Here is a 27,056-nt window from a genome sequence, read left to right as displayed (position 1 = left end):
AGACTATACTCTTTGAGGCTTATCCTGTGCAGAATTTCACACATGGTTGTTTTACGCTGAAAACAATATTATTTTCTTGCATTGAAAACAGCATTTTCTGCACAGAAAAATGCAGTTTTCTACGCAAAACAACCACATGTGAATTTTGTATAGAATAAGTCCTGAACTGTGAAGGTTCAGGTCCAGGATTCTTCTCATTGGGGTTTCTTGACAGGTTTTTAAAAAATGTTTTTGGGACTATTTTAAAATATTATTCTGATTCTTGCCAAGAAGACAAGGTGTTTAGGCCAAAAGTGAATGTCAGTACCCTTTTGTTTCTTCTTTTTTAATGTTTGGAACAGCAGCAGCTAGAATATAGATAAGCTATTTATATTTCCAATTAAAATCCATTTATTTCTAAAATTCATAAACAGTGTTGTAAACAAAGATTTCTATATCTATTTGCACTTACTAAAACACATGATGTTCAAATTAGTGATTAAGGTAACTCAGAAATGTTTGGAGCAACAGACAATTCAACTGTTACACTGCTCAGTGGCCTAAATCCTACTTTAGGTCCTCTATGATTTCTTACTTGGTCTACATACTTTTAATCCCAATTTCAGTAAAGTAGGTTATGTTTGGAATATGGGTTGAAACCCTCCTTCTTCCACACAAAAGCCACAACTTCATTTAGTGATAGTCAAACAATTATTTTCCTTGGGGGAAAAAATAGATTATTTTCTTTTAAAACTTCCAAAATGGGCATCTCTGCCCCAGTGCAGATGGGCCTTGTGGCATGTCTTGATGACGTGCTAGGGTTGCCTTGGGGTGTCACTTACAGATGCCCCGCAACTCTAGCACATCTTCTGTATGTCAAAATGGCGGTGCCCTGTAGAGACGTGCTAGTGTCTGCATGTCATGGCACCATAATGACGTTGCGAGTGCGCCATTTTGGGCGGTTTGTACTGGGCCTCTATCTGCAAATGTAAAAACACTATAATATTTATTTATTTATTTATTTAAGATTATTTATACCCCATTCTTCAGCCTCAAGGGCTCTCAGAGTGGCTTACAAATCGTTTATTTGGTAGTGTGGTCTTTCTGGCCAAACGTCACTTGTTAAAATGTTTAATATTGTGTATTAGATACAAAGGAATCCTAATTCTGTGAACCTGTAACTTGTTTGTCAGGCAACCTATGCTTTCTCTGTAGCTGCTTGGTTTTTCTGTGTTTTTTTTAACCCTCTTATCTCTTGTTTTCCAGTCTTCTCTTCCCACCTTATTACCAGTAATATCTATATTATTGTCACTACCCATCTTTGATGTCCTTTTCCCAACATACTTTATCTTCTGTTTAGCGGGGGCTGCCTGTATTCAGAATCTCTTCTCCTTGAAATCTGTACTTTTTGTCTTTTCCTCTTTCTCTGCATTCTTGTTTCTTCCCTCACCATATCTCTCATTTGTGTGATATTTTTGTTTGCTCCTTCTTTTGTCTTTCATTGTCTAGCAACCCACTCTGCCTTCACTCTCTTGCTTACTCTGTAGCTTCCTTCTCATACTCACAAACTGCATTGTGAGGCAGAGTACTGTAGACATCCTTTCCTATTCATTCCTGGCTCTTGTTCTTTGTTGCCTGTCATGTTTCCTGCCATTCTCTACTGCATCTGCCACCCATTAGGAGTAAGAAAGTGAAGATAGTTGGGGAGTGTATAAAGGAGTGCCTCCAAATTACATAGAATTTCTTTGGGGAAAAGATGAACTTTAAAGTTCTACCCAAAGTCCTTCTAACTCCCCCCTCTCCCCCAAAAAACCCAACTAACCAACCAAACAAAAAAACCAAAACAAAACAAAAAACCAAATTACCAGCAGTATAATTCATATCAACACATTGGTCACAGTCTTGTGACAAAATGAATAATCTTAATTTATATTTCTTCTTATTTTTCAGGATGTGAAGAACCGCCGAAATCCTCGTCTTGTGCCCTACGCACTTCTAGATGATAGAACTAAGAAATCAAACAAAGATAGTCTACGAGAAGCAGTCCGTACACTTATTGGCTATGGTTATAACCTTGAAGCTCCAGATCAAGATCATGGTATTAAAATTTTATTTTCTAAAGAAGTAGATGGAACCTACTATATGATTATTTTATTATAATATTTAGGCAACACACAACTATTTTTCAAACTGATAAAATGAATTTAAATATGGTGCAGACTAAAAAAAAAGTTGGGAATGTTCTGCTGTAGCTGGTATAGTGTAATGACTAAATGTAATGCATGCTACAGCTAGGCTACTCCATCTGCAATGTTTCTGTACTAGATACTTGTATCTGGTGTAATATTTCTGTGGACTAAGGAACATAACTGAACTGTTCATTCTGTTAAATGAACTGTTAAATAGCTGCATAAGATAAGCACAGAGAAGTGCATGTCAGTTGTGCAAATAAGTCTCTGAGAAATCCTGGATTAGGCTGTTTAAGTTGATCTTGTGCTGCAAGAAGGGGTAGTTGAATTGTCTAAGGATGTCATGCTAGAGCAGGGATATGGAAATTCAGTAGTTTGGAGACAGTTTTCTGAATCTGAGAGCCTCCAGGGTCTACATGTACTGTCCGAAATGCCAGAAGAGAGATAAACAAAATTAGAAGCATCTGGAAATCCATTTTTGAGTTGTTTAAAAAAAACAAACCTTACATTTTTTAGGGTTAAACTTAAGAGGGCTGTGAAGTATTTAAAAGGTGAATTACCATTCCTGGAAGCTCTAAGCATCTAGAAACATATAACAGAAAAACCACTAAGCAATATCTTCCACTCTATGAAGCTGAAAAAGGTTTCTCCTGTAATATCAAAAATTTCTTGCTACCTGGAAGAATTTGATTTACTGTAGGCACTATCATTGTCATTCTGCTTGCAAAAGCAATTTTAAATGATTCAGGGCCCTCTAGTGGTTTTTATGGAACTTGCTTTTATGAGCTTACATATTGAATAAACTCACCTATTGGGCTTTCACGTTTGCTGTTGTTGGTAATTGTCGTCAAGTTGGCTTCGACTTATGATCACTCTTTGAATGGGAGACTTCCAAGCCAACCTGTTATCAACAGCCCTGCTCAGGTTTTGCAGACTCATTGGCTTCATTCATTGAATCTATTCACCAGTAATATGGTTTTACTCTTTTCTTATTACCTTGCCAAGCATTATTGTCTTTTCTAATGAATCCTGTCTTCTATTGATACAACTGTATGCCAGTCTCAGTCATGGCTTCTAGGAAGAGTTCAGTCTTTATTTGCTCTAGGACCTATTTCTCTCTCTCTCTCTCTCTCTCTTGGCAGACCAAGGTATCGACTTTTCTCCCACACCACATTTCAAATGAACTGATTCTCCTTTCTTCACTCTTCAGTCATTAAAGCTTTTTACATTCTGCAGTCTTTGCTAAGTGCCCATTCATAAGGTGTTCAGTCCATTGCAAATCTCTCAGTGCCAGATGTGGGTTTCATAGTAGTGAGAAAAATTATGGCACCTTCTCATGCTTCATTATCCATATGCTCTCTGGGAAGGAAAAGCAGGTGTTATAATTAGAGAGGTTATCCATGTTGACTGTCAGATATATGAAAGAGAAAGATACTGAGAATTAGGAACTTTGCATCCTCTGCAGCACTTTTGCTTTAATCACTAATATTAATTTGTAGATAATCTGCCTTACCCAATGATTTTCTCTTTGATAATAGTGTGGTTACTAGCAAAACTTTGTAGAGATTTTATGTTTTTGCTAAGAGTATAAAATTCAGAAGAAAATACACACTGATGCAGCAGTGAAAAAATATAAGAGGAAAAGTGAGAATTAATTGGAGGTACAGAAGATTCAAAAGATGATAACTTAATTGTATGAGTATTTGAACCTGGCAAGATAATGCATGATATAAGAGAAATGGCTTAATGCCATACTCCTAGTGATGTTGTTCCAAAGGGAAAAGTAACATGGATATAAAGGAAAGAGATAATCAGAAGTCACATTGGTGAAACATTGAAGGGCAACAGGAGTAGTAATTCGTTATACCAATAACAGCAGTCTCACTCTGAGTCAAGGTAAAGTACAAGAGGTCACTATATTAAAGACCACTTATGTAGAGCTGTATTTAAGTACTCCCCAGTCCAAAATATTCATATTCTGCATTGGAGCCAAAGATTGTGGTTGGAAGAGTTTCTAAATGTGACAGAATGAAACATGGAAATGAGGCAAAGATTAAAGAGAAGAGATGAAGTTCAATGTATGTGGTGTCAGGTTTGGGTGTATTAATCCAGGTTCCCACTGAGAATTAAATGTCTTTAAGTGAATCAGAACCTAGAAGGGAGAAGCTTATGGAAAGCATGGACAGAGGCAGATAATAGCTTAACAATTCAGAGAGTTTAATAGCAAATGATCAGGCAGGAGTGGGGATCCAGCAGTGGAGAAATTTCTTTTGATTCCTCATGTTACCTCAGATGGAATTTGTTGAGTCAGTGTACTAGCACTGGGGGTGGTGAGAGCCAAATGTTAGTGAGCCTATGGCCCTGTACAAACGGGCCATTAAGCACGTACTGAGTATGTGCTACGGTTGCCTGGGAGTGTCCTTTTCAGACGCACCCTAACCCTAGGACATAATCAGTACATCAAAATGGCAGCGCCCTGTCTACATGGGCGCCACCATTTTGATGTAACGGCCGCATCATATCCAAATGGTGCGACATGGCCGTTACATCCTGGTGCCACTGCAGGGCGCCTGTGGAACTCTTTCAACGGCACCGAAAGGAGCTCCAAAACAGAGCTCCTTTTGCGTGCATATCGCTGGCGTGGCCTTTACACGGCCGTGCCAGCAATACTGAAGAGAAAGGGGCCAAGTGGCTCCTTTCTCTGTCTCCCTGCCGCTGTCAGGGTGTCCTTGGGGCATGAAGCCCCAAGGACACCCCTTTCCAGGCTGTGGCGAAGCAGCGTGTTGCCACTTCCCTGAGGCCTGGAAAAGCGGTGGATCAGGGCCTCTGGGGCTGCCGCTGTGGCAGCAGAGGCCCCGTTCCATTGGGGAAAGGGGCGGGTGCAGGCTGCCCCAAAGGGGTGGTCTGTATCCCGCCATAGTTAATACATATGGCAAGTATGGGGCGCGCGCGCGCACACACACACCACACATCCATAAACAAATCCATACTGATTTAGAAAATGGGTGGACACATAGCCTGTTAGCTTTCTTCTTGATCTCTTGACTTTCTTCTCTAGCCTCTGCATGTAAGTGCCTGTCTGTCTGCTCACCAATTACTCCTCAACCTGGACAGAAAAGACTAGTAGGGCACCAGAGGGTTCTGTGCTGGGCCCAATGCCTAATACTGTTCAGCATCATCAATGACTATGATTCTAAATTAATTTTATTTATATGCCAATGTGAGATCTTATAAATAAAGATGGGATATAAATATTTTAACCACCACCATCACACCAATCATAAAAAAACACAGCATTTCTCTGACAAAATAAAAATTGTTTGAATGGGTACAGTTCTTTTTATGTCATGCGCAGGACACCATTGTTGAGATTGTAGTACATTCTTGGTGTGTTTTTTTTTACAGACTACTGGTCTTTCCAGTCTAAGATAGCAGATAATGAAATTTTGCTGTGTATTTTTCTTGTTTAATTAAAGTAAATATTAAGTTTTATTTCAAAATTTGCAGCTACTAGACCAGATGTGTTCTGTGGTATGATGGAAAAGTTTAGAATCTTCCGCACAGAGAAGACATATGCAGTAAGAACTGGGAAATGGTATTTTGAATTTGAAGCAGTGACAGCAGGAGACATGAGGGTTGGCTGGGCCAAGCCAGGTTGTCAACCAGAACAAGAACTTGGATCAGATGAACATGCATTTGTGTTTGATGGATTCAAGGTATGTGTAGATCTTCAAGGTTTATGAAGTCTTGAGAGATTTCCCATTGTTTTACTAGAACTTTAACATTTACAAATTGTAACAGCTATAACTTGGTCATGTTGCAAAACTATGACTCGAGGAAGAATCAGGTGTCCAATGTTTTCTTAAGAATGGAGACAATTTCTTATGGAATTCCATGAGCAATGCATTAAAATTATCTGAGGGTAGGAGGGGTTCAGGAGAAGAAAGGTTCCCTATCTGAAATGGTTCTGCTTTTTCAGTTCTTTTGAGAGGAGATAACTTCTAAATGTTATGCTTCTTCTACAAGTATGAAACAGCCTCTTTAATTCATTTCAATTATGATACTTAAATTTTTCCTTGAACAGTGATGAACAACAAGGAAAAGGTTATAGCCCCATAAACCTGACCTAGATGAAGTAATGATCCTGCAATGGAGATAAATCATATTTTTCAAAATGCTTTTGGAAGCTAAAGACCAGGCTATAAGACACCGGTAAATGATATACAAAACTGTTGAACATAGCTGTTTTGTCTTGTAGCTGAAGTATATTATTCAAATAAAACACATTAGTTTGCTTCTACTATTGATTGTGCTGGACTGGTAATATGTCCTCCCAGTCATCTAGTGCTTGATACTACTGCTATTAAACTTTCATGAATGGAATGGTAGGATTTGCAGTTAACAGATTATTTACAAGCATAGAATTCTTAACTGTTTTTCATTTTGTTTGACATATTTTATTAATTAGGCCCAACGTTGGCACCAAGGAAATGAGCATTTTGGTCGTTCTTGGCTGACAGGGGATATTGTGGGATGTATGGTTGATTTGAATGAGCGCACTGTGATGTTTACTCTCAATGGTGAAATCCTTCTTGATGACTCAGGTTCTGAGCTTGCATTCAAAGATTTTGAGGTTGGTGATGGTAAGTAAGTTCATGAACAATTTTGCTCTTCTAACTGTCCTTTTTGAGAAAGATAAAAGTAATATGAATGGTTATCTTAATGAGGGTATAGCTCATAATGTATATCTGAAATGATAGATTTTAAAATTTTAGGTTGATGGAGTTCCTTCCAGGAAGGGAAAAAATTGCACCCATTCTGCAGGTGGAAGATTTCTTATAAAGCAACCCAGAGGAACATAGTATGTTGTGTTTCTCAATAATCACAGTTGGAGTGGGGGGGGAAAGACATCTCTCCAGGAATATCTGCATCTAACTATGCCAGGGATGATCTGGGGGACATTTCCCAAGAGAACAATTAAGCTTTGTCTGTGAATCCTCTCCCACCCCTTTTAGCTGTGTCATATGAATACATTATCTTCACATGTTTGGGGAGGCAGAGATAATGGATCAGACACTAGAAAGAATCGGGAATGTCAGAAACTTGTGAACCACACTGGACTACTTTTGTCAATTTACTATTGTGTATTCTTTGGGCTGCCTAATGATTTTTTACATCAAAGTCTACTTGATCCTTATCTATAATGGGAGAAACTAGGGACTGATCCTGACATCAATTTTATGCAAAGCCTCTGCTCCAGTGGTGACATAGCCCTGTGATTCTTCCTCAAAAGATGGGTCCTATTTATGCTGAAATTATTTAAGTTAGTAGTATTGGTTTCCAGAGTTTGATAAAGTTTCCAGTAAAACTTTAGAACAATCAGTTGATACGTTTGCTTTTCTGAGATTCCTCTCTTCAGAAATAAGATTCTACATTAGAGTACCTAATCTGTAGCTTGGGCACCACACGAGGATTCCAAGTACTTTAATGGAGTCCTTCCTCCCCTATCTTCCTCCTCACTGCTGCAAAATGATGGTCTTTGCTAATTTTTCACTGGGCTCACAGACAGTGCTCTTTTCTCATTGGAGGGCATGGGGTGTGTGTGCTGGTGGAGGGGGGGGAGAACTGTCAGATCCCTTCAATGAGGAAGGAGGATCACTGGAGTATGAGTGCATGTGTGTGTGAGCTGCAAAAGATTGCTCATTACTTTTCTATCTGGTCAGCATGCTCAATTGGATATAATGAATTACCTTGTGGAATATAGTAATCTCCTAATAGGTATGTTCTAATTCAGATACAGTTGGGCCTCTGTATGCATGGATTCTGCATCCATAGATTCAATCATGGCTCAAAAATATTCACACACACAAAATTCCCAAAAGCAAACCTTGATTTTGCCATCATATATAAGAGATGCCATTTTATTATTCCATTGTATTTATTGGGACATGAACATCCACTGGTTTTGGTATCCATGGGAGTCCTCCAACCAAATCCCAATACCGAGGGCCCACTGTATAATGATGATCTTGTGTGTTTCAAAGGTTGTTGCTCATCTTGGGATGTGTGGGTTATTCATTAAAAACAAACCCCATAAATTGCATGAAATAAACAAGACAAATATGTGAATATTTATGATTCATTGATTGCATCTGTCTTTTTTGGCAGGCTTTATACCTGCATGTAGCCTGGGATTGTCACAAGTGGGCAGACTGAACTTTGGCAAAGATGTCAGCACCCTGAAATATTTCACCATTTGTGGTTTACAAGAAGGGTATGAACCTTTTGCAGTGAATACAAACCGGGACATCACCATATGGCTGAGCAAGCGACTACCTCAGTTTCTTCCAGTACCACCAAATCATGAACATATTGAGGTTTGACATATCTTCAGTTCATTTTGTGGGAATGAACCTAAAATGGCTGCAATACTACACCTCCTTACCTAGAAGTAAGCCCCACAGGCTTTAGTGGGACTTAGCTCTAAGTACCTTTGCATAGGATTGCAAAATTAGTCTGATTCAGTGAGAGGTGCTGTATTTGCAAGTTACAATTGCAGTGAGCAGAACAGGCATCTGTACATAGGAAGAATCATTATGAGCCTCTAGAGACCAGCGTTATATGCCGGTGTGAGGGTGACGTGAGGGTGTGGTGTACATACACTGGCCACCCCACGCTGCCCCCATTCTGGTGCCACACTGCACACCCAACCGCATGGCGGGGGGCATCACAGCGCTCCATTGACATAGCGTTTAAATGTGCTGCGCCAAAGAATGCCAAAAAGCTGTTGAAAAGCCATGGCAGTGGTGGCTAGGGTATCCTTTCTGCAGCACAAAAAGGAGCTGCTTTTTGCGGCTTCTTTCTGTATTGTGCAAAGGCCAGATCAGGGCCATGGTGTGCAATTGCTGCAGCCCCAATACAGTGAGAAAAGGGGTGGCATGGAACTGCCCCTCAGGAGCCGTCTGTTGAGCCCTTGTGTTCTGTTTCTTGTCCCCCTGATGTCTAGTTCAAGATTCTGAGCACCCAGACACTGAATCCACTGTGTCTTCCTGTCAATAAGTGCTAGTGGCCACTCCCCTTCACAAACAGAGTAATTACATCATTAAATTGATTTTTTTTTTGCTGTTTTTTCCAGTCTTCCTCCAAAATATTCTATCCCTTCCTGTGAGTCCTATTTTATTCTTAAATCTTTACCTCAGCAATGACAGATTTATGCAAAAACTGAGTTAGGTACAGCTTAGGGCCTCATGGTATGAACTGTGCTGAATATTTATTTTGCTATATTTCAAGTGTTACATTATTATTAGGATATGGTACAATTGTGATTTTTATGGTGTGTGTGTTTGTTTGCTAAAGGGCTTCTTAAGCTTAACATATGATAAGACCTTAGTCTGAACATGCCCCTAAGTGAGATACTATTCACTACTTTGGGCGTGCTGTGTTTCATTTTTCTCCCATTCACTTTAACTAACTTTAATTGAATTCTTCAAATTAAACACACATACAACATCTACAGTGTATGTTGGATAAACACGTCAAATCAATTCGTTTGTTAAAGTAATCAAATGTAGGGCACAAGAAGTGTTGAAGTTAGGGTGAAGTGTTTTTATATACTTTATGTGTTCCCTTTGATGTATGGCATATAAAGCATTGGAGAGTTAAGATATAGAGATTATAATTGTTTATTATTTTTGTTGTTAATAACACCAAGTAGTCTTGAAGTGAAGGAAATAACTAACTAACTAACTAAATAATTACTTGCTTCCTTAAGCATCCTTATTGCAATTGCATTTTCAACATATTTTTTACTAAGACTTCATTGGTGACTTCTCAGTATTAGCTTAGTAAAGTTCTTTTTCTCAGTGTAAATCTGTTAGTGTGCCATTCATGCTGTAGTGAGCTTTTTGTGCTAACAGTAATTTTACCTTGCTAACATTGAAAATTATATTAATGGAATGCTTAAGATTCAGTTGTTAATCATTTATGTATTATTAAAAACCTGTAAATATAAATAAAAATTGCATTTAATTTTACATTTTCCCATTAATTTTACATTTTAGTTTTTTGTATTTGGTAGGTTACAAGAATAGATGGAACTGCAGACAGCTCCCCATGCTTGAAGGTTACCCAGAAATCATTTGGATCGCAAAATAGCAAAACAGATATCATGTTCTATCGTCTCAGCATGCCTATAGAGTGTGCAGAAGTGTTTTCTAAAATGCCTGGAGGAGGAGTGCCAAGTTCCAGCCTTTTTGGCCCAAAGAATGACATGGATGATTATGATGCAGATTCTGACTTCGAAGTCCTTATGAAGACTGCTCATGGCCATCTTGTAACTGATCGGGTAGAAAAAGAAATGGCAAAAACAGAATTTAATAACCATAAAGACTATACACAAGAAAAACCTTCACGCCTCAAACAAAGGTCAAGTGACTTGATCTCTTTGGCATATTGCAAACCACATCCTGTAATAATGTAATTTAATTTAGATATGAAACATTTCTGAATGTGCAATCAGGGTAGAAACATCTGATTTGAACATTTTTTTTTTGTTGGCAATGTTCTGATTAAGAGTATTAAAATTTAGGTCTCCCTTCACCCAGCTGCCCCAATCATTAAGGAATATAAATGACATGTTTCCAAAAGCTGTAAAAAATTAGCATAACAACCCTATTATCATTTTAAAAGAAACTAAAATAAAGTCATTGTCATAATGGGATTATATTCTGAAATTCATTCTCTGCTATCTGACAGTGACTGGAGTTCATCCTTCAGTACAAGTGACATTCCCAAATGGCATACAAAAATAAATTGTGCATTCAAAGAATTAAAACAAAATACTGCATAAAACAATACAGTATAATGTATAGAATACGGAAATAGCAGATTAATGATGGTAAGGATTGCCAGAGTCATGATGGGAGTAGGGCACTGATGAGGGCTCTGTGGCTCTTTAGTTATTTTCAGATTGCAACAACCTCACCACTGGCTGTGCTGGCTTTGTCTAGGGGGTGTTACTGCCCGAAAACATGTTATTGTTCTTGCTGTTGTTCTTGTTGTTATATTTATACCCCACCCTTTTCCCACTTTGAAGGCAGTTTACTCAAGACAGCTTACTACCATTAAAAGAAACATAGGCGGGTTACATACCGCCATTTGGGATGTCCTCAGGATGTCCCAGTTTAAAAAAGGGGTGTCTCTTCTAGATGCCCCTACTCCTGTTACGGACTCTGTCCATAACAAATGGCGGCGGCCGTTCCACATGGCCGCCGCCATATTGATGTAGTGGATGCTGTGCGTCCGCACGTCGCGCATCATAACTGCGCCGCAGGAAGAAGCTCCATTTTGGAGCTTCTTTTTTGCTCCGCGAGGGAGTCGCATGGTTTGGCTGCTGCGACTCCCTCGCGGAGCAAATAGCAGCGCCGGGAGACCGCCGCAAAGCGACAGTTTGTAACCCACCATGGTTGACAATTCATAGTGTACAAAACTGAAAAGCAATTAAACCATTGTAAAATTAAAACCAATTAAAAACCTATGGAGAATGACACATATCCCATCTCTAATTTAGGGACTTATGCATAGCATTTTGTTCTGATTCTGGCTCCTTGTTCATGTGTTCATTTAATAATTTTTGTTTTATTTATTTGGCTCTACATTTTAATGCAATGCCATTTATTTATTCAGTAGATTTATGTGATGTCTTCAAGGGAGAAACATTTCCAAAATGGTTTCCAAATGACATCAACCTCTCCTCCCTATGGATTTCCCTTTTCATTTTTTGCACTCAGCATGCTGGCATCCAAGGTGCACCCTGCACATGCAGGGATATCAATGTTGCAATTTGCATAAATACAGTACCTCCTTTGCTTCCTTACTTGAAAACTAGAATCATAAATTCATAGAGTTGGAAGAGACCACAAGGCCTATCCAGTCCAACTCCCTGCCATGCAGGAACTCATAATCAAAGCAACCACGACAGATGGCCATCCAGCCTCTGTTTAAAGACCTCTAAGGAAGGAGACTCCACTACACTCTGAGGGACAGCCCTTACTGTCAGAAAGTTCCTCCTAATTTTGAGGCGAATCTCTTTTCCTGTAGCTTGCATCCATTGCTCCGGGTCCTATTCTCTGGAAAACAAACATGCTCTATCCTCAATATGACATCCCTTCAAGTATTTAAACACAGCTATCTTATAACCTCTTAACCGCCTCTCCTCTTCTCCCCTCCTACATATATTTCCCATTTTTATATGATTAAAAACAATGTCCTTACAGCACTGGGCCATTTTGCTTTCCAAAGATAAGCAGTGACACCCAAACCTGTGTTGTCAGTATTTACATACAAACGTCATATTTAGGGCTTGTTTACACCAATGAAAATGCTATACTCACCTCAAAGCTGGTGCTGGAAGTCCTGAAAACGTATGGCTACTTCTCTCTGTGTTTTTCCCGCTCAACCCAGCTGTGCTCCAAACAAAGCAAAGTCAGGGAAAATACCAGTGTTTTCCAGAAAGCTTGGAATGACCTCGGGTTCTTTCAGCATGTGGACAGCTTAAATGGCTGGTATAGATGCACCCTAAGGCAGCTTGGTGAACTGTAAGATAATTGACACGGAAGAAGAAATAGAATTTGGTGACATTTGTAAAAGTTTCCATTTTTATTTCAGAATTGTTTTTTTGGCTGCCCACATGGGCCAAATGGTTTGGCTTCCCATGGCCTTGTGTTATCTAGTTTAAATGACAGAGGCCAAAACATTCATGGTGGGATTGGCCTTGATCCTGCCTGTGGAGACATGGATCCAGATGATCTTATCTGACCCTGGGGTAACCAGTCTTTACCATGGGGTAAATTAGCCCTGGTCTTGCTCAGAGTTTCTCAGAAACTCTGCAGCAAAACCATATTATTCAGGAAGCCTCCCATGCTCCTTACTTTTCCAGTAGGCAGTCCATCTGAGAAACACCCCCCCCCCCATTTCCCTGTCTGATGTGGAATGGGGTGCCTGGCCCTGTGGGTGTAGCCAGGTGCCCCATTTCAACATCAGATGGGCAACTAAGAGGCTTCTCAGGTGGATTGCCCACCAGAAAGGTAAGGAGTGCCCATAGGGACTAACCTGGGTGAGCACAGGGGCAGGATAGCATGGACTAAGTGCCTGTACTGTCCTGTCCCATCTGCTCGGGCCTTCTGATTCACAAGATTCATGATTGCTTCCCTTGGGGAGCCAAACTATAAATATTGTCTTCATAAAGGCTTGATAAAGAACTCCATGATCTCCAAGGTGCCTCATGGCCTCAGGCCAATTATGACAGGATGGGTGAAGATTGTAGACTCTCAATCAGTCAGCCACTCTGTGACAACTGGGCACCAAATGGCCTGTCTTTGGTCAGACAAGCAAATTGAGAGTGTATGCCTATTTTATAAATTGAAGTATAAGTGCTTTTCTTTAAATGACTCTAGTACTCAAATATTTGGTGATATTTGGAGAAAAGCTTAAAAATGTAAAAGTACATTATTTAGGGGCCTTATGACAAATGTATAATTAAGTGGGAGCTTGGCTTGTAAATATTTTTGTTTACAAAAGTGTTTTCCACTTTCCAATTTAATAACTCTATAAAACGTTGCTGTTAAATGGAACATATGTGTTACCATTTATCCCAGCTAATAAATTCAGAATTACAAAGATTGTGATTTGTTGTGTCTCCTGTATTTTGATATATTACAGATTTATGCTGAGAAGAACAAAGCCAGACTACAGTACAAGCCACTCTGCAAGGCTTACTGAAGATGTCCTGGCAGATGAAAGAGATGATTATGATTACTTAATGCAAACTTCGACTGTAAGTAAATTTCATATTAATATTTCTACTCTTTGCTTTCTCAGAAATGACGTTTGAAACTCAGTTTGAAATTATTAGACACATTCTGAGGACACCTTTTTTTTTAATAAGTTGCATATGTACAGGTCTGGCCTTTTTGTTAGGCAGAATAATGCACCTGCCTCAAGCCACAGATGACAAGGTTTAAGGAGCAACCAAGTTGTGAACCACATGGCCTTCTCTATGCTCTTCTCCCTAAGTCAGCCTCCTTCCTTCAGGTGTGCACAACATAGTTTGGGGAATATATTTGCTAGTCCTGAGTGCAGGACTACTGATGCACTCTGTTCTGCTATATGGAATAAGAGCGGTGTCTTCATATTCTTTGCCTCAAGCTGCAAAATTAGCTCTGGCTATAGTTAAATTATACTCTTGATTATTATTATAGATCAACACTAATACATTGTGTTTAAAATAAGGCTGAAAACGGCATAAAGTTTTAATTTGGAAATGTATACTTTCAAAGTTGCTTGGTGCCCCACCCTCAGTTGGGATACCTGGCATGCAGGTGTAGAGTTGAGTGGGCTTGGGATATCAAGATGGTGGCAGCCGTGCCAGTCTTCCCCAATGTGCAGCTCCTGAACATTGATGAGGCCAACTGCATGATCTGTTGGCACTAGGAGCAGCAGGTTCTCTTCCATGAGATTCAAACCAGGTCCAGCACCACCTGTCTTTCTCTCTACAGCCAAGTTGATGTTTGTGTGTTCAGGTGTTCTGTATCAAAGGAGGCAGAATGCAGCTGAGTGGTCAAACAGTCCTTCATTATCATGCTGGGATGTAATAGTGTCCTTATATGGTATGCAATGCCAAGTGACTTCTGCTCATTTTAAAATACCTTGTTAAACTGCCAGGACCACAACATGGAGCAGTCAGTGTTCAGTGAGTGCACAGAAAAAATATCTGCTGTGCTGTACTTTCAGTTTTATGGATACTTGTCCCAGCAACAAAATATGATGCAGGATTATGTCAGAACAGGCACATATGACACAGAATTCCTGCAGAACTATAGTGACCTAAAAAATTAGATTGCTCATCCTTTAGAAGCATCCTGGCTAGCTGGCTTGGCTGTTTCACAAAACACCAGGTGCAATTTTTGTTTTCTCTCTGATTAGAAATTGGAATTCATTCTTGGTAATAATAATTTTTTCCCCTGCCTGTTGTTATTATAAGGTTGTACTTCATTTGCGGTGGAGGACCAGTTAGCCTTTGGATGATATAACTGGAATGATATTTTACTTTGGCTTTCAGTAGTAAATTGAGAGCTATTTTTTAATTAACAAACTGTTCCTACACTATCGTATTGTCAATAGCTGTGGAAAAGTTGGTTACAGTTCTTGGGCATGGCCACAGTCTGAGCAGCAATGAATATCCTGTTATGGATAGCCAAATGCCATCAAGGTGTTTAGGGGTCCACAGGGGAGCCACACCTACACACTGGTTATGGCAGGTATGGGGAATAGTTTTTCATTTTAGCTACTTGAAATAGACTTTCTACATTTCTTCAATGTTGATGCAGAGCCAACACATATGGAAGCAAAATATAATACGTTCAGGGCCCGTTTAATCCAAGAAAGTGCTCACTTTCATCTTTCATTATTCCTCTGTGTCCCTTGTCCACTTTGGTCCATAACATAAGAACAGATAACTTGCCAAATAAGACTCCTATTTTACTATACAGTCACCCCTCTGTTTTTGCATTACGTCCATTCCAGATGCCACTGAGAAAACAGAAATTTGCCTATATTCAAGCCGCATTGCCTTGAATGGTGGTGCCCGCCTGCTTACACCTATTTTATCCTCCTCCATTTGCTGCCCACAAATGGGCAAGGGATGCAGACTTCAAGTCCACGAAAATGGAGGGGCCACTGTAGTTTTAAATATGTTTGTTATCCATTATTACATAGACTTTTCAACCATCGTAGTTAAAAATGACATTGACAGTGTAAGTAAGAAGGCATGTCTCTTTAAAGTCAATCTCATAGCCCGAAAAACCCACAAAAACTATCTCATGTAATTTAGCAAATATATTGAAAATTAGATCATATCAGTTGGTGCTATCAGTAAGACATAATGAAGGACACAAAATTGGCTTACATGGACCACTGAGGACCACAGAATTCAACAAATTTGCAAAACAAGGTTTCAGAATTTAGGCTGAGTAATAAACCAAACCAGGTTTGTTTGCAAATGCAACAACACTTTTGAATATTGATTTGGTCATTAATATTTATTGATATTTAATTTCTTATTCATTGATAAGAAATGTAAAAAAATTTTTTTTTGCAAAACAATAATTCAGGATTGCAATAAAATATTAATAAGAGTGATTTAAAAATCTCTTTACAGTATTATTATTCTGTGCGTATCTTTCCTGGACAAGAACCCGCTAATGTATGGGTGGGCTGGATTACATCTGACTTTCATCAATATGATACAAACTTTGATTTGGACAGAGTCCGCACTGTTATGGTAACCCTAGGAGATGAAAAAGGAAAAGTTCATGAGAGGTTTGTTATGAGAAGCCCTTGCATATGTCAATGAATGTATTATCAGGTTCAAAAAAATGATTGTGATTAATATCATAGATGTCAAGTATTTTAATAATGGTGTTTTTTGTTTCAGTCATCAGGTTATTATTATTATTAACCTTTATGAAGGTGTTTTTTTTTAAAATTCTAGTCAAGGGCTTAGTCACTGAAGATTTATATTTTCCATTTGTTCAGTCCAGTGACAAGTGTCATCTGTATATACATTTCACAGTTAGTAAACTTTACAATACAAGGCTAAATCCAGTTGGATGAAAAGGACTTATCATGTAAACCTTTATGTACATTCAATTGATTCAGTGGGTCTAATCTACCTGAGACTAATCCTGTAGTATTTAGAATTTCTGTCTCATTCTGTATATGTTGTGAAAATGTACATAGAAGCCAAAGTCCAAGGTGCCATTACACAGTGGCAGGATTAAGAAATGCACTGGCTACAAGTCAGTTTTTGGGCAGAATTGAAGGTGTTGGTTTTGCATTTTAAAGCCTTAAATAGCTTGGGTCCAGCCTATCAGAAGTACTGTATCTCCCTACACAAGCCAGGCCATGTGTTAGGATCATCAGGGGAGAGCTTTTTCTCAGTCCCACAACCTTCACAGGTGAGGTTGGTGAGGACTCAGAAGAGCCTTCGCTATTGCTGCTCCCAGTCTGTGGAACTCCCTTCCATGTGAGGTCAGATGGACCCCTTTCCTGCTCTCTTTTTGCTTCTTATTTAGGCAGGCTTGTGCTGGGTGAATTTCACATATGTAGGGTGATGTGCTGTCAGGTGGGGTGTGCAAAACATGTGAGTATTGTGCTAGGTAACAAGCTTAATCTCAGTAATGGTTGTAATGAGCAGTTAAAGGGACAAAGCCAAGATGAGAAGGTAAACAAAAGAATCTTGGCCATTACATGCAGTCCAAAAAAAGTTAATTCTGTGTTAAGTCCTGGTATAATAAATGGGAATTAATTGCACAAATACATTTAAAATTAACCTGACTTTATTTATTTATTGTATTTAAAAGCTGCTCTGTAACAAAAGTTTTGAAAAGGAAAGCAGTTGAAACCATTTATTGATTATAATGGAAGATTTCTAGTGCATGTACAGCCACTGCATTATACATGGAAATCTGTACATGCAAGGGTTTTCTATTTTCTGAGTCTGGAAATAATTTGTACACCCAGTGGAAGTTTGCTATACAGAATTTTCTTTAATGTGGAAGAGAATGAGAGAACTCTTGTACATGCAGATGCCCATGTATACAGTGTTCATTGGAATTTTGGATCTTGATTTGTAGCAAGACCGTACCATGGTATCTCACATGCTATCAATCTTTTGAAATGCAGTATCAAAAGAAGCAACTGCTATATGGTATGTGCAGGAGAGAGCATGAGTCCAGGGCAAGGACGGAATAACAATGGATTAGAGATTGGTTGTTTGGTTGACGCTGCAACTGGTCTTCTCTCCTTCACAACCAACGGCAAAGAGTTAAGCACCTATTATCAGGTATTTATATTTACGTCATTATTTTTTTCAAGAATATTTGATTAGAATGATTGCTTAACCAAAAATATTAATTTGTGCAAATTTCATATTTAAAGGTGTTTGTTTCACACACGTAATAACTTGAATAATTATACATTTCTGTCTGCTCATGATTTAGGTTGAACCAAGCACTAAATTATTTCCTGCAGTATTTGCACAAGCTACAAGCCCTAATGTTTTCCAGTTTGAGTTGGGGAGAATAAAGGTAACAGTTTAAGCCATTTTCTTCTCTGGTAGGCTATTGAATTTAGAACAAGAACTGGAGTTTTTCTTCAAGTTCACAGCTTTTCAAAGCAATGTCAGGAAATTTATGAGGAAATTCTATTCACATTTTTAAAAATTTATATTTAAATGAAAGTAGTATATTTAGTCCTGTATGTTCAGTTTCATGTGTCCTGGGAATCATGAAAACTACATATACCTCTTCAATAGATTGTCTAATGTCAGCCTATTTTATTTGACTTTGTAGATAACCAAGGTAGAGATAAGAATTACATACACTGCCAAGCTTAATTCTTAAATATGTATTACTAGGTTGTCTTAGATATAAAATACTGGGGCACTTTTCAGTCCGTGCCACCACCATCAGTTCTTCATTTGGAGTTATCACATTTACTTGAATGGCAATTTGGAAAGGGAGACCCAGTGGCACATGTATAAGTGGCATGTGAATTTCTCAAAATCACAAGTATTTATGTAATATGCAATACATAATGCATTAACATAAATAAATCCTAGATGTTTTGTATTTTATCATCTCCTGGAAACTGATATCTGACAACTGTTCTGCTTTCTCTCTGTCTCCAGAATGTAATGCCACTGTCAGCTGGCTTGTTCAAAAGTGAGCACAAAAACCCTGTTCCACAGTGTCCTCCCCGTCTTCATGTTCAGTTTCTGACTCATGTACTTTGGAGTAGAGTTCCAAACCGTTTTCTGAAGGTTGATATATCACGCATCAGTGAACGACAAGGCTGGTCAGTACAGTGCCTGGAACCTTTACAGTTCATGTCCCTTCACATCCCAGAGGAAAACAGGTATTCCTTTGCTTAATTCAAGTGCATGGCAAATCATATTTATGGGGACACTTTTTTTGCTGTTTTATTTCTTTTGAAGTTTTATATTCCACCTTTTAACTGATTCTTAAAGTGCCTTACAGCACTTATAACAACAACAATCTTAATTTCATCTGAATGAAATAGCAGACAGTCATGATAGTACAGTTACAGAAAATGACATTACCTGATACATGCCACATTATCTGTTAATATCTCATGTGTGTCGTAGTAGTAGTAGTAGTAGTAGTAGTAGTAGTAGTAGACTGTGAAACCTCTTTCATATGTACATATTTAGCCCAGATTGCCTTCATTCCTACAGAGCAAGCTTTTCTTTGGTTCTATATGCTCAGGCCACATGGCATTTGGAGCTGAGTGTTCTTTTTAGCAGGAAGTGGGGAAGCATACCCTTGTTGATTTTCTTTCTGAAAGGCAAGGATTTTAATTCCCAGCTGTCCTATAATTTTTGTCAATCTTTGAGGCTAGATTACATTCCCAGGCAATGGAACCTAAGAAGCAACCTTATGCTAAGGTACACCACTATTCCATGTACTTCAGTATTGTCTACACTGAATGCTAGTGGTTACCCAGTGTTTCATACATATAGAATCATAGAATCTTGGAATCTAAGAATGGGAAGAGACCACAAGGGCCATCCAGTCCAATTCTCTGCTATGCAGGAATACACAATCAAAGCACTTGGGACAGATGGCTATCCTGCCTCTGTTTAAAAACCACCAAAGAAAGCAACTCTACCACTTTCTGAGGCTGCGTGTTCCACTGTTGAACAGCTCTTACTATCAGGAAGTTCTTCCTCATGTTAAAGTGGAATTTCTTTTCCTGTAGCTTGGGTCCATTGCTCTTTGGTCTAGTCTCTGGAGCAACAGAAAAAAAAGCTTGCTCCATCCTCTATATAACATCTCTTCAAGTATTTAAACATGGCTATCATGTCACTTCTTAACCTTCTCTTCTCCAATGACTCTTGACTCTTAACAGAATTGATTATATAATCTTTGGATGCAGAACAATATGCATATGCTGAGTTATGACACTTACTCATTTACAAGGCTCTGCAGTTTTTCTCTAGTGGATTACCTAGATGAATTTTGTTCAATGCAAGAGTTAATTGTTGCAAAGCATTAGCCTGTAGGTGCTGTCCAGAGATCAGAGAGCTGTGAGAGAAGATTAATACTTGACACACCTTTTGATTATATATCTTCAAGACCTTAAGTTCTCAAAACAGTTCTCCACATAGAATCGTAGAGTTGGAAGAGACCACAAGGGCCATCCAGTCCAACCCTATGCCATGCAGGAAATCCCAATCAAAGCATACCTGACAGATGGCCATCCAGCTTCTGCTTAAAGACCTCCAAAGAAGAAGACTCCACTACACTCTGAGGGAGTGTCTTCCACTCTTGAACAGCCTTTACTGTCAGGAAGTTCCTCCTAATGTTGAGGTGGAATCTCTTTTCCTGCAGGTTGCATCCATTAATAATAATAATAATAATGATTTATTTATAGCCCGCCCAATCACAAGGAATCCAGGCGGGTTACAACAGTAAAAATAAAGAAAATAAAATACAATAAATAAATAAAATACAATAAAATTAAAGAGAGCAAAGTGAGTACATTCACAGTTAGGCCTGATGGAAGTTGGGCCTCTCTTTTTCACTCCCTCTCAGGTCTGATGATGATGTCATGGAGGGAGGGCTCTTCTTCTTGAGGCAAGGATTTTATTTTAATTAATTTTAATTTAATTCTTCTCATTAAATTTAAGAGAAGAATTGGTGGACAGAGTGACATAAGTCACAGTAAATGGGGAGTAGAACTAGGTAGGGAAGGCCTGCCGGAAGAGATCCGTCTTAAGAGCCTTCTTAAAGGCTGTAAGAGTAGAAATGTCACGGATCTCCTTCGGCAGGTCATTCCATAGCTTCGGAGCTGCGATGGAAAAGGCCCTCTGGGTGACTGAACTTAGCCTAGATTTTATTGGCTGAAGTAGATTCTTCCCCGAGGACCTTAGAGTGCGGGACGGACAGTATGGAAGTAGGCGATCTCTTAAGTATTCTGGACCCAAGCCATGTAGGGCTTTGAAGGTAATCACCAACACCTTGTACCTTGCCCGGAAACTAATTGGCAGCCAGTGAAGGAATTTCAAAACCGGTGTTATGTGATCGGTACGACGAGTACCTGTAATTAACCTGGCTGCCATATTTTGTACAAGTTGAAGTTTCTGAACTTGGCACAAGGGTAGCCCCATGTACAGCGCATTACAGAAGTCCAATCGAGAGGTGACCAGCGCATGTACAACTGTTTCAAGGTCTCCCTGCTCCAGGAAGGGGCGCAGCTGGCGTATCAGCCGAAGCTGATAACAAGTGCTCCTGACTGTCGCATCTACCTGAGCTGTCAGGTGAAGCGACGAGTCAAGGAGCACCCCTAAGCTGCGGACAGAGTCTTTCAGGGGAAGTGTGACCCCATCCAGAACTGGCTGACATAATTCCATACCTGGGCTTGGGTTTCCTATAACAAGTACCTCTGTCTTACCTGGATTCAGCTTGAGTCGGTTTTCCCTCATCCAGTCCATTACCGCCCCAAGACAGGCATTCAGAGGAGAGATGCCATCCTTAGTCACTGCATCAGTCTGAGACCTAGAGAAATATATTTGGGTGTCATCAGCGTACTGATAACATCCTGCCCCATGTCTCCGGATGATTTTTCCCAGCGGCTTCATGTAAATGTTAAACAGCATAGGAGACAATATTGCGCCCTGGGGTACACCAAATTTTATCTCTCTTTTAGAAGAGCAACTGTCTCCTAGCGCCACCATCTGGAATCTGCCCGAGAGGTAGGACCGGAACCACTGTAGAACAGTGCCTCCGATACCTAACTCTCTCAGGCCTTCCAGAAGGATACCATGGTCGATGGTATCGAAGGCCGCTGAGAGGTCTAAGAGCACCAGCAGGGTCACACTTCCCCTGTCGATGCCTAGATGGAGATCATCAACTAAGGCGACCAAGGCCGTCTCAACTCCGTATCCTGTTCTCTGGAGCTGCAGAAAACAAGCTTGCTCCCTCCTCAATATGACATCCCTTCAAATATTTAAACAGGGCTATCATATCACCTCTTAACCTTTTTTCCAGGCTAAACATCCCCAGCTCCCTAAGTCGTTCCTCATAGGACATCGTTTCCAGACCCTTCACCATTTTAGTCACCTCCTTTGGACACATTCCAGTTTCTCAATGTCCTTTTTAATAAATAATAATAATAAAATTTTTATTTTTATACCGCCCTTCCATAGATCAGGGCGGTTCACAGCAAATATCAATAAAACACAACATATACATTCAGGTTAAAACAATTACACAGCAGCAAAATAAAACAGAATAAAACCCCCGTTAGCCAGTCCTCTTTGCCACAGAAGAGGAAGGGCCCACTGGACTTTGGTCGGGGAATTCCATCTGAAATAGAAAGGTTTTTAGGTCCTTTCTAAATTGGGCCAGGGAGGTGGCCGAGCGGAGCTCTGTGGGCAGCGTGTTCCAAAGGGCCGGGGCGGCGATGGAAAAAGTCTTCCTCGTGGTAGAGGTCAACCTAGCCCCTGGCACCCTAAGTAATTGCTGCCCAGATGTTCTGAGGGTGCGGGACGGAATGTACGGGGAGAGGCGGTCCTTCAGGTATCCTGGACCCAAGCCATTTAGGGCTTTATAGGTCATTACCAACACCTTATATTGTGCCCAGAAGCGAATAGGCAGCCAATGCAAGTCTTTAAGCATGGGTGTAATATGGCTGGCCCTGGAAGTTCCAGTGACCAGCCTGGCTGCCATATTCTGTACCATTTGTAGCTTCCGGGTTTGGTATAAGGGTTGCCCCATGTAGAGTGCGTTGCAGAAATCCAATCTCGAGGTTACCAGAGCATGTACTACCGTTTCAAGGTCCCTCTGGGCCAGGTATGGGCACAGCTGGCGAATGAGCCGAAGCTGATAACAGGTGTTCTTGACCGTCGCATTCACCTGAGCAGTCAGGTGAAGCGACGAGTCAAGAAGCACCCCCAGACTGCGCACGGAGTCCTTCACAGGGAGCGTGACCCCATTCAGGACAGGTGGAACTACCGCCATTCCTGGACCAGGGGAACCTATCACCAGTACCTCCGTTTTCTCTGGATTTAATTTAAGTCGGTTTTCCCTCATCCAGCCCATTACTGACTCCAGGCACGCCACGAGAGGAGAGACGCCATCCTCAGTCACTGCATCAGTCGGAGACATAGAGAAGACTATTTGGGTGTCATCAGCGTACTGATAACCCCGCGCCCCATGTCTCCGGATGATCTCTCCCAGCGGTTTCATGTAAATGTTAAATAGCATGGGAGACAGAATGGCTCCTTGAGGGACCCCAGTTATAAGGGCCCTCTCATCGGAGCACACATCTCCCAGCTGCACCATCTGGGACCTCCCAGAGAGGTAGGACCGGAACCACTGGAGCGCAGTGCCCCCGATTCCCACCTCTGCCAGGCGCCCCAGAAGGATACCATGGTCTATGGTATCGAAAGCCGCTGAGATGTCCAAGAGCACCAACAGGGACACGCTTCCCCTGTCGATGCCCAGACGGAGGTCATCGACCAAGGCGACCATGGCCGTCTCAACCCCGTAACCCGCCCGGAAGCCAGTTTGAAATGGGTCCAGATAATCCATTTCATCCAAGACCGCCTGAAGCTGGATTGCAACCGCCCTCTCGATCACCTTCCCCAAAAATGGCAGCAGCGAGACTGGCCGATAATTATTATGTACCAGGGGGTCGAGGGAGGGCTTTTTTAATCAAGGTTTTACTATGGCCAATTTTAGTTCAGATGGAAATTGCCCTTCCCTCAAAGATGTATTAATAATCCGGCGTAACAATAAAGTTACCGCCGGTCCCCCCTGGGCCGCTAGCCATGAGGGACAGGGATCGAGAGAGCAAGTTGTCTTCCGAACACTTCCGAGGATCTTGTCCACATCATCGGTACTTACCAACTCAAACCGATCCAGTTTAATAGAGTCCACGGAGGCTCTGGACGCCTCTACCCTAGGTTCTGCTTGAATGTCGGCGTTAAGACCTTCGCTTATCCGAGAGGTTTTATCTGCGAAGAAGTTATTAAATTGGTCGCAGCAGGCCTTAGAAGGTTCAAGGATCTGGTTCGGGGCAGGAGGGAGCTGAGTTAGCTCCCTGACCACCCTGAACAACTCTGCTGGACGCGACTCCGCGGACGCGACACGAGCACCATAGAACGAGTTCTTAGCTGCTCGTATCGCCTCTCCGTAGTCCTCTAACAGTTGGTCTAGGAGAGCCTTGTCGTCTAAGCAAAGGTGTTTCCGCCAACGGCACTCTAGCCGTCTCAGTTCCCGCTTCCTTGCCCGGAGATCTTCCGTATACCAGGGATTACGAATTTTTGAATTGTGGTGCCCAGAATTGGACACAGTATTCCAGGTGGGGCCTGACCAAAGCAGAATAGAATGGCACTATTACTTCTCTTGATCTAGACACTATACTTTTATTGATGCATGCTAAAATTACATTTTTAGCTGCTGCATCACACTGTTGACTCATGTTCAGCTTGTGGTCTACTTGGACTCCTAGATCTCTTTCGCATGTAGTTTCATTCAGCAAGGTGTCTCCCATCGTATATCTGTGCATTTCATTTTTCTATCCTAAGTGTAGTACTTTACATTTCTCTGTGTTGAATTTCATTTTTTTTAGTTTTGGCCCAGCTTTCTAGTCTATTCAGTCGTTTTGAATTTTGATCCTGTCCTCTGGAGTACAGTCGGCCCTTCTTATACACGGATTTTTTATACACGGATTTAAGCATACACGGTTTGAAAATGTTCCAAAAAAGTATAAATTTACCTTGATGTTCCATTTTTTATTAGGGACACCATTTTGCTATGTCATTATACTTAATGGGACTTGAGCATACACGGATTTTGTTATACACGGGGGATCCTGGAACCAAACCTAGCGTATAACAAAGGTCCACTGTATTAGCTATTCCTCCTAATTTGGTGTCATCTGCAAATTTGATGATTATGCCCCCAATTCTGTCATCCAAGTCATTGATAAAGATGTTGAACAGCACTGGCCCCAGGACAGAGCCCTGTGGGACCCCACTAGCCACTTCTCTCCAGGATGAAAAAAAAGCCATTGTTGAGCACCCTTTGGCTTCAGCCAGTCAACCAATTACAAATCCATGTAACAGTTACCTTGTCTATCCCACATTTTACAAGCTTGTTTGCAAGAATGTCATGGGAAACCTTGTCAAAGGCCTTACTGAAATCAACATATATTACAGTCACAGCATTCCCTTCATCTACCAAGCTGGTAATTTTATCAAAGAAAGAGATAAGGTTTGTCTGGCATGACTTGTTTCTCTGAAACCCGTGTTGACTTTTTGTGATTATGGCATTGCCTTCTACATGTTCACAGACTCTCTATTTAATGATCTGCTCTAGAATACTAGAATACCTGGTACTGAGGTAAGACTAACTGGATGATAATTGTTGGGATCCTCCCCCCCCTTTTTTTTTTAAAGATGGGAACAACGCCCTCCTCCAGTCTGCTGGGATTTCTCCTGTTCTCCAGGAGTTTTCAAAGATTATTGCCAGTGGCTCCGATATTACATTTGCCAGTTCTTTTAATACACTTGGATGTAGTTCATCTGGTCCTGGAGACTTAGGCCTGTTACAGACAGCCAAAATAAAGCTGCTTCGAGTCACAGTGGAGGTATGGTGTTTCAATGATGCATGCGTCCTAAGAGTCCAGAAGTCGCACCAAAGCCACACTCCAGTCCTTAGGGCTGGAGCGTGGCTTTGGTGCGACTTCTGGACTCTTAGGACGCATGCATCATTGAAACACCATACCTCCACTGTGACTCGAAGCAGCTTTATTTTGGCTGTCTGTAACAGGTCTTAATTTCATTTAGATTAACAAGGTATTCCTCTACTATCTCTTTACTTATTCTGTGCTGAAATTCCTCTATTCGGTCCTTTGCTCCATTATCCTCAGGTTGAACACCCTTTTCCTTTTCTGAGAACACTGAGGCAAAGAAGGTGTTGAGTAATTCTGCCTTTTCTCTGTCCCCTGTAAGCATTTTGCCATCTTCTCCATGCAATGGCCCTACCATTTCCTTCTTCTTCCTTTTGCTGTGGACATATCCATAAAAACCATTTTTGTTTTTAACCTCTCTAGCAAGCCTGAGTTCATTCTGCGCTTTAGCTTTTCTGACTTTACCCCTACACATGCCTGCTATTTCTTTGAATTCCTTTTTCGTGATTTCCCTCCTTTTCCATTTCTTATACATGTTCCGTTTAAAACTTACCTCAGTTGAAAGCTCTTTAGCTATCCATCCTGGTTTCTTTACACACCTCCCATTTTTCTTTCTCACTGGAACTGTTTGAAATTGTGCCTTCAGTATCTCCCTTTTGAGAAACTCCCATCCATGCTGAACTCCCATCTCTTTTAGTATTTCTGACCATGGGATCACCCTCAATATTTATTTAAGTTTACTGAAATCCGCTCTCCTAAAGTCTAGAATGCATGTCTAACTATGCCTGGCTTCTCCTTTCCATTGTATAACAAACTCCAGCAGAACATGGTCACTTCCACCTAATGATCCCACCACTTGCACGCTATTAACCAAGTCATCCTTGTTGGTTATGATCAGATCGAAAATAGATGACCCCCTTGTTCCGTCTTCCACCTTTTGGACAATGAAATTATATTAGTTGCTAGTATTCATATTGAAAATACCAGAAGTCTTAATGGGCTTGCTTTAGTACTTGGACACATATTAAAGGTGTTCTGTAGATAGCATACCAAGCTTCTATCTATCTATCTATCTATCTATCTATCTATCTATCTATCTATCTATCTATC

At 40.6% G+C, this 27,056-nt stretch overlaps 1 protein-coding gene across 4 annotated transcripts in view; it reads left to right on the top strand.

Annotated features, from left to right (window-relative positions):
* The window catches only part of RYR2 (ryanodine receptor 2), a 406,736-nt gene that overhangs the window by 223,517 nt on the left and 156,163 nt on the right, over nt 1–27,056 (top strand). For all 4 annotated transcript variants that reach the window (XM_042470214.1, XM_042470205.1, XM_042470232.1 and 1 more), the window contains exons 27-36: nt 1,930–2,077; nt 5,676–5,884; nt 6,637–6,811; nt 8,337–8,545; nt 10,246–10,592; nt 13,887–14,001; nt 16,384–16,544; nt 17,910–18,069; nt 18,227–18,313; nt 18,916–19,142. In XM_042470214.1, coding sequence (XP_042326148.1) covers nt 1,930–2,077; nt 5,676–5,884; nt 6,637–6,811; nt 8,337–8,545; nt 10,246–10,592; nt 13,887–14,001; nt 16,384–16,544; nt 17,910–18,069; nt 18,227–18,313; nt 18,916–19,142 — 1,838 coding nt within the window. The remainder of the gene's footprint in view (nt 1–1,929; nt 2,078–5,675; nt 5,885–6,636; nt 6,812–8,336; nt 8,546–10,245; nt 10,593–13,886; nt 14,002–16,383; nt 16,545–17,909; nt 18,070–18,226; nt 18,314–18,915; nt 19,143–27,056) is intronic.

The sequence above is a fragment of the Sceloporus undulatus genome, chromosome 1, assembly GCF_019175285.1.
Source record: "Sceloporus undulatus isolate JIND9_A2432 ecotype Alabama chromosome 1, SceUnd_v1.1, whole genome shotgun sequence".
Taxonomy (NCBI): domain Eukaryota; kingdom Metazoa; phylum Chordata; class Lepidosauria; order Squamata; family Phrynosomatidae; genus Sceloporus; species Sceloporus undulatus.
The sequence above is the reverse complement of the archived record's forward strand: the minus strand, read 5'-3'. Positions and strand labels throughout refer to the sequence as shown.